Source organism: Argentina silus (assembly GCF_951799395.1).
Source record: "Argentina silus genome assembly, chromosome: 5".
NCBI classification, from domain to species: domain Eukaryota; kingdom Metazoa; phylum Chordata; class Actinopteri; order Argentiniformes; family Argentinidae; genus Argentina; species Argentina silus.
In genome coordinates, this window is record NC_139659.1 from 5,002,832 (window position 1) to 5,010,973 (window position 8,142).

Consider the following 8,142-nt stretch of genomic DNA (forward strand, 5'->3'; position numbering starts at 1 on the left):
CTGACAGACTGGGGACACATACAGTAGCAGGGAAGGGGGTGTTATCTATTAATTCAGCACTGGCAATATTCTCGTATTAAGCCTCTATCCTGTACTGATGAAATGAACGCACTTTCTTTGGTTCAATGAAAGCGTAAATAAATCAAGGTTGAACAGGCACACTTGTGCACCATAAATGAACAACAGTCTTAGTGATCCTCTTTATGCAATGATTGTCTGGACATGCATCTCTCTGATTATAACGGCCTATCTAATCTGTATCGTTTTCTTCCTTAACCGTATTTTCTTATTTTAAATGAAACTGTGACATCTCAAAGCGACATATATTCACATATGTAATGATGTAAATACATCTACAGACGCAAGAGAGAGAGAGAGAGAGAGAAAAAAAAAGTACCAATCTCGCTACACCTGTGCTGCCGCCTCCTGGCCAGACACGACCGCCGTGCAGCGACTGTAGTATAAACGAACGGGCAGCCTATGAGCCGCACTCAAAGCGAGAGAACCGCGCACAGAGAGCGGGATGGCAGGGAGAATACCGCACCTCACCGTCCTCCTCCTGGGGGTCTTGCTGATAGGGACCGCGACAATCCGAGGGAGCCGAGGGGGACCTACGCTTGATGAGGAGAGGGAGAAGGAGACGGACGCGGAGAGCCCTTGTGAAGTTAAAACCGTAACCGTTTCTACCCTGCCTGTACTCCGGGAGAATGAGTTCAGTTTCACCGGAGGTGGCTCGGGGAGCGTGGCCGGAGGAGGAGGAGGAGGGGAATCCCGACTGCTTTTATTCGTAAGAACAGACCTACCTGGACGAATTTCCGTTATGGATGATCTTGACAACACCGCTCTTCCGTACTTCACGCTCGGTAAGAGAATTGTTATGTTAGAGTCTCTTCAACTGTCCCCCCCCCCCCCCCCCCAATGCGCAATGATATCCACCATCCGCTTCACAACGTTGTGCGCATAGGGACCACTCACACACTGTGGCCGGTCGTAGCCTATACAAACGATATGTTTTGTGTATTTCACAGAAATTAGCCTATGTGTTCCTCTATCAAGAGTGGTGTTAGGGATGAAAGTAAGTATAGCTTATTAACAAGAGAACACACGCAAAGATGGTAGTGAATAATCAAGGGGAAGACACCTTGCCATCTCTCATCCTTTACCTCAAGGCTTTGAGAGAGATAAAATAGCGTTGGGTACCACAGTATCAGAACACGGCTGTTGGAAAGAACGTATCAATCAAGTCAGCGTTTGGTCTGGTGTACACGTGTTGGGACAGCATTTCTGTATAGTGCGTGACACACGCATACGCACCACGTACACACACAGACACACACACACACACACACACACACACACACACACACACACACACACACACACACACACACACACACACACACCATCATACAGTTACCTCTCTCTTGTGTCTTGTGACAAATGATGACTATAAATGTCATATGCATAGCCTTAAGTATTAGGCAGTGAGCAATTGCAAGGATTGCAATTTAGTCAAGCAAATCTGCATGAAATTGGTATTTGTCTCCATATGAACACATTATTCATAGCAAAGACCAGGCCAGATGCAGTTATTAGGGGGAGGTTGATTACGAAATGCATAATGCAGGCTTGCTACAGTGTCATCATTTTCTCAATGTAGTCTTCAAGGGCTTAGGGTCCATGTGTATGAAGTTGACTTTGCCTCGCAACCATTAAGTAGTGTGCAGCACTCCCTTTCTCAGCTCATCCCCTAAAAAAACAAAAAACAGGAAGTTTTGGACTGTCTTCAGGTCATACTGTGCTTCCCTACTACGTCTTGGCTGTAACATGGTTCTTTCAGGCATCTTAGCTATGATAACCCCCTCCAACAAAACATGAGGTCTTTAGACCTGTTAATCTTCAATCCACATACATTGCACTCCACTCACAGAGGATCCTGTTAATCCCATACATCAACATAGGTTGTGGTGCCAACTGTAGGCCTCAGAAGCAGTGAAGTAGCAGAGGGTAAATATATGTAATCCCTGTTTGCATACCTTTTTTTGTTGGTGAATAGTGTTTACCCACCTATTCTGACCTTTTGCGTTTATGTTTGTCACTGTCTCTGGTGTCCAAGGTTTACCCACCTTTTTTCCCTACCACTATATTCCTGCTCAGGGCTAAGGGGCTTTGCCCTTTAAGGAAATGGCCTGTGTGACCACATGAAGACATTTAGGATATTGTTTAGTATTTCGGCTACTTGTCAGAGGTAGTCATGAGTCATGTATTATCCATTTCCAACGGCCAACAGACTATGTGAGGGGCAAATTACATAGACCACTGCATGGTGCAACCAACCATTTGTAGTGGAGGTGATTTGGAATCATGCACCTGATGAGGTAGCCCTACCTGCGACCTCCATGCCCAGATATAGCCCGTCACAGTCTATGTCTATGGCATCGATGCGAAAGATCTGCTGTTCAAATCCAACCATTTACTCATAAACATTTCATGAGTTTATATGAATTCCTTGGACACCAGAGATGTACCCATAACAGGTTAAAGGCTGTTTCTCATCAGAGAAGGACTCATATACACTCACCGGCCACTTTATTAGGTACACCTTGCTAGTACCGGGTTGGACCCCCTTTTGCCTTCAGAACTGCCTTAATTCTTTGTGGCATAGATTCAACAAGGTGCTGGAAACATTCCTCAGAGATTTTGGTCCATATTTACATGATAGCATCACGCAGTTGCTGCAATTTTTTGGCTGCACATCCATGATGCGAATCTCCCGTTCCACCACATCCCAAAGGTGCTGTATTGGATTGAGATCTGGTGACTGTGGAGGCCATTGGAGTACATTGAACTCATTGTCATGTTCAAGAAACCAGTTTGAGATGATGTGAGCTTTGTGACATGGCGCGTTATCCTGCTGGAAGTAGCCATCAGAAGATGGGTACACTGTGGTCATAAAGGGATGGACATGGTCAGCAACAATACTCAGGTAGGCAGTGGCGTTTAAACAATGCTCAATTGGTACTAAGAGGCCCAAAGTGTGCCAAGAAAATATCCCCCACACCATTACACCACCACCACCAACCTTTGAGTTACTGTTGCCTTTCTATCATCTCGAACCAGTCTGGCCATTCTCCTCTGACCTCTGGCATCAACAAGGCATTTTCGCCCAGAGAACTGCCGCTCACTGGATATTTTCTCTTTTTCGGACCATTCTCTGTAAACCCTAGAGATGGTGGTGCGTGAAAATCCCAGTAGATCAGCAGTTTCTGAAATACTCAGACCAGCCCGTCTGGCACCAACAACCATGCCACGTTCAAAGTCACTTAAATCACCTTTCTTCCCCATTCTGATGCTCGGTTTGAACTTCAGCAGGTCGTCTTGACCATGTCTACATGCCTAAATGCATTGAGTTGCTGCTATGTGATTGGCTGATTAGATATTTGCGTTAACAAGCAGTTGAACAGGTGTACTTAATAAAGTGGTGTGAGTGTATTTCACAATATGGTGACAGATTAGGCCTACACCTTCTATGATGCTAACCAACAGACCATGTTTGTCCAACAACTCTCTCTCTCTCTCTCTCTCTTTCTCTCTCTCTCACACACACACACACACACACACACACACACAAACATGAAACACCCAGACTGTAGAGAGAGAGAGAGAGAGAGAGAGAGAGAGAGAGAGAGAGAGAGAGAGAGAGAGAGAGAGAGAGAGAGAGAGAGAGATAGAGAGACTGGAGCAGCATATGCTTGTAAATCACTTTCTTTTCTCATTAAGGCCAGACGTGGAGTCTTGAGTTAGGACTCTCTGTCCTCCCATTCAGCCAAGCAGCAAATGTGCTGCGCTCTCTCCTGACTGCTCTTTGTATAGGGGGAGGAGATGGATTTCATCATCAGCTCTTGATTTAGGTTAGCATTCAAGCCTCATTCGCTGGTGGGTAGATTGCAGACGCCAACAACAGCATGGACTGAGGGGCTCTTCTGGCATTCTTACTGCATGAAAGCCTCCCTGTGACAGCAGAAGGGGATCCAAGGTTAGTTTGAGGAAATCTGGACTTGCAGTATCAGAACTGACAGATGGCATCCCTGTACTGTCCTGTACTGTATTGTGTGATGTCCTTGTTGAACAGAGGTTAGCATGTTGAGCTAAAGGGCATACTATCCGAAAGACTCACCCAGACTCACTTACCAATAATGTGACAGGTCTTATGTCAAAGGAGATTTGCGGTAGAGATAATCTGCCATATAGTAAGATGTCAACAGACCACAACAGACCACAACTCAGCTTTATTCATGAGCTGGTGGTTTGTTTTTAAGACATTGTATGTGAGCTATCATGTTAACATCCTTTGTGTTTTTAATGGAGCCTTAGTCCCACTCTACGATTGTTTGATGTGTACTCTCCTAATGTTAGTGTTGTTGATGTGTTTGTTGTGTAATTTAGTAACCTGATGAATTTAAGACAGGAAGCATCACATTCAAAATCAGAATGACTCGATGGAGATCCTCCATTGTGTGTCAGTATTTCTTTCTTATCCGTTTTCCTTATTTTCTTTGAAAATAACAAAAAATGTTGATGCCCCAGGTTATTAAGCCTCAGGCCTTACCACACACAGACACACACACAGACACACACACACACACACACACACACACACACACACACACACACACACACACACAGACACACACACACACACACACACACACAGATCCTTCTTACTAAAGCAGACGAGAATACACTCTGTCTGGTCTGTCTGCATGTGAATGTGTGGGCTGGAGTGGTGATAGGGATGGTGATGATGGTGGAATCCCAACACTGGGGAGGGAGTGCTTAACAGACTCTTCGCCCCTCCCCCCACCCCCACGCCCAGCCCGGCGTTGATTCATTACCTCAAGTGTCATAGACAATGAATTAACTGAAAGAGAGAGAGAGAGAGAGAGAGAGAGAGAGAGGGGAGAGAGGAGGAAAAAGGACGTGGAGGAATCCTTATTTTCTCCCCCTTTTTTTCTCTTCCCTTTTCCTCCTTCAGTGTGATGTGTTTGGAGTATGATTTGTATGAAGTAGCCACTGCCCTGTGTTGTGTCTGCAAGATGGTACATACTGTGTTGTATCGCCTGAATGTTTTTTTTTTACCCTAGTTATAAGTATGTGTGTGGGCGTGTTTGTTCCATGCATTTAAGTTTGCTGCAAAAAATTCATCTCACTGTCAGAATTAAAGTTTATGTTTAATTGCAGTGCATGTACTTTTAAACTGGCAAATTGGAGAAGATAACAAACGTTTTATTCCCATTTTGAGATAGTGTGTGTGTGTGGAGCCTGCTGGAGGACTAGGTTGGAAATCAATGCGCTTAGCGGCGGGCTGATTTTGTAAACACCTCATTATGGGCTAACCTTATAAACACCTTGAGGCACCTCGCGGATGATGAAGCGCTTCAATTTCTTCTCCTTTATCTCCTCTGTCCATCACACATCCCAGATGGAGCACTCACACTTCTACACCATTTTCTCTTACAGCACTAGATGTTTTTATATGCCACCTTATCTCAGCCCGGCTTGTCCTCGCCAGGCCTCCTTCTCCCCCCGTCTCTCCAACCCGTCTCTCCATCCGTCTCCCCTCTCCAGACAGAGTTACAGCAAGCCTGCCCAGCTGGCAGATAGGAGATTGAAGGCAACAGTGGAGGGTAAGAGGAGAGAGGGAGGGAGGGAGGGAGGGAGGGAGGAAGGGGGGAGGGGGGTAGCAAAAAACAAGTTGGCTCCAGCGGTGAGGTACACACCCTGTGGCACAGAATGCTGTACTCAGTTCACTACATCTCAATCACACGTCAGGGTTTGAGTTGTGTTATGCTGAGAGAGAGCTGGGGGTAGGTCAAAGGTCTGTGTGTGTGTGTGTATGTGTGTGTGTGTGTGTGTGTGTGTGTGTGTGTGTGTGTGTGTGTGTGTGTGCACGCGTGTGTGTACCTGTGCTCGTGCACGTGTATGTGTGTGGAGTCGAAGGTCTCTGTGTGTGCGTGTTACTGTGTGTGTGTTTGTTTGTGTGTGTGTGTGTGTGTGTGTGTGTGTGTGTGTGTGTTTGTGTTGAAGGCACACCAGAGGCCTGTCAGAGAGAGCAGTTTTTGCCACCACTCTGCTGGATTGGTTCCAGTTCAGGTTTGAGCTCAAAATGTTCACCAGCTGTTGCTTTCTGGAAACGCTAATTTTGCCCACAGTTTAAAAGGATATAAATTGACCTGATTGAAGAACTTCAACCTTCAAGCACAGCTGAAAGAAGATATTAAGAAGATATAGTCATGCTATATCTAACAAAATGAAAATACTCCTTCTTTTCACTCGGAAATGATTCTGAGCTTCCTCCTGTCTTCCTCACCTTGCTCAGTATCCGCTTGACACGAACACATAGAGAGAGAAGGTTGTGGATGTTTTGACTAATCACTGTCAAGGCTCGAGCTCATCCTTAATGTGCCAATTTAGCCTGAGGGTGACAGAGCTAAGTGATGGCTGTAGCCGTGGAAGCAGGAAGGAATTGTGGTCAGTGACCCGTGATGATTGGCTCTCCTCCTCTCAGCATGAGTAGTGTTTGTGTGTGTGTGTGTGTGTGTGTGTGTGTGTGTGTGTGTATATGTAAGTGTATATGTTTGTGTGTGTGTGTGTGTGTGTGTGTGTGTGTGTGTGTGTGTAATGAGAAGTGTGTGTAATGGAGTGTGTGACAGGAAGCACCGCTCTGGTCACTGGCCAGTTAGGGGTCAGGTTAAAACCTGTAATCATTGGTTCTTTATTAGGTTTCAACGTAGGCCTTGTGACATGGAAATGGTGGTATGGAGGCTTGGATTTCTGTAGCATTGGCTGATTTCTTTCACAATTTCGCTTGTTACTAGAGTCATCATCACAGCACTACTACACAGGTATAGGGGAAGCTTAATGTGAGGCCATCATTTATTGCACAGTATTATCATCCACCATCATCCTCATCCTCATCATCATCATCATCATCATCATCATCAGACTCTTAGCTGAGAGTTCACTCTAGCCTCTGAAAAGGAAATTGAACGATTGCCTGCAATAAAGCTTAACGTTAGGTTCAGTAGCCTAACCCTCAAGGCTTGCTCCTCTTTCCGCACTTCTGTTTGTGTTCAAGATTCAGATTCAAGATTCAAAGTGTTTATTATCATATGCACAGTAGAAAACATGTTTCCCTGTACAACGAAATTCTTGCTTTGCTGTCCGCAGAATGCCAACCAATGTAAAATATACAATACAAAAGAATATACAATATATACTAAACAAATGTACAAGACAGCAAAATTTAAGGCATAAAATAAAATAGCAGCAATAATAATTGCTCTCTCTGTGTTGTTCTCTCTGTGTTCTCTATGTGTTGTTCTCTCTGTGTTCTCTATGTGTTGTTCTCTCTGTGTTGTTCTATGTGTTGTTCTCTGTGTTGTTCTCTCTGTGTTGTTCTCTATGTGTTGTTCTCTGTGTTGTTCTCTCTGTGTTCTCTATGTGTTGTTCTCTCTGTGTTCTCTATGTGTTGTTCTCTATGTGTTGTTCTCTCTGTGTTGTTCTCTATGTGTTCTCTATGTGTTGTTCTCTATGTGTTGTTCTCTATGTGTTGTTCTCTGTGTTGTTCTCTCTGTGTTGTTCTCTGTGTTGTTCTCTCTGTGTTCTCTCTGTGTTGTTCTCTCTGTGTTGTTCTCTCTGTGTTCTCTCTGTGTTGTTCTCTCTGTGTTCTCTCTGTGTTCTCTATGTGTTGTTCTCTATGTGTTGTTCTCTATGTGTTGTTCTCTCTGTGTTCTCTATGTGTTGTTCTCTCTGTGTTGTTCTCTATGTGTTGTTCTCTCTGTGTTGTTCTCTATGTGTTGTTCTCTATGTGTTGTTCTCTCTGTGTTGTTCTCTATGTGTTGTTCTCTCTGTGTTGTTCTCTATGTGTTGTTCTCTATGTGTTGTTCTCTATGTGTTGTTCTCTATGTGTTGTTCTCTCTGTGTTCTCTATGTGTTGTTCTCTATGTGTTGTTCTCTATGTGTTGTTCTCTCTGTGTTCTCTATGTGTTGTTCTCTATGTGTTGTTCTCTATGTGTTGTTCTCTCTGTGTTCTCTATGTGTTGTTCTCTCTGTGTTCTCTATGTGTTGTTCTCTCTGTGT

The 8,142-nt window shown here is 44.5% G+C and overlaps 1 protein-coding gene across 1 annotated transcript in view; it reads left to right on the top strand.

Annotated features, from left to right (window-relative positions):
• Positions 1 to 523: 523 nt before the first annotated feature.
• Positions 524 to 8,142, top strand: part of astn2 (astrotactin 2) — a gene marked incomplete at both ends in the record, with an annotated part of 256,443 nt that continues 248,824 nt past the window's right edge. Inside the window, 1 exon segment of the mRNA XM_083669850.1 lies at positions 524 to 863. Coding sequence (XP_083525976.1) covers positions 524 to 863 — 340 coding nt within the window.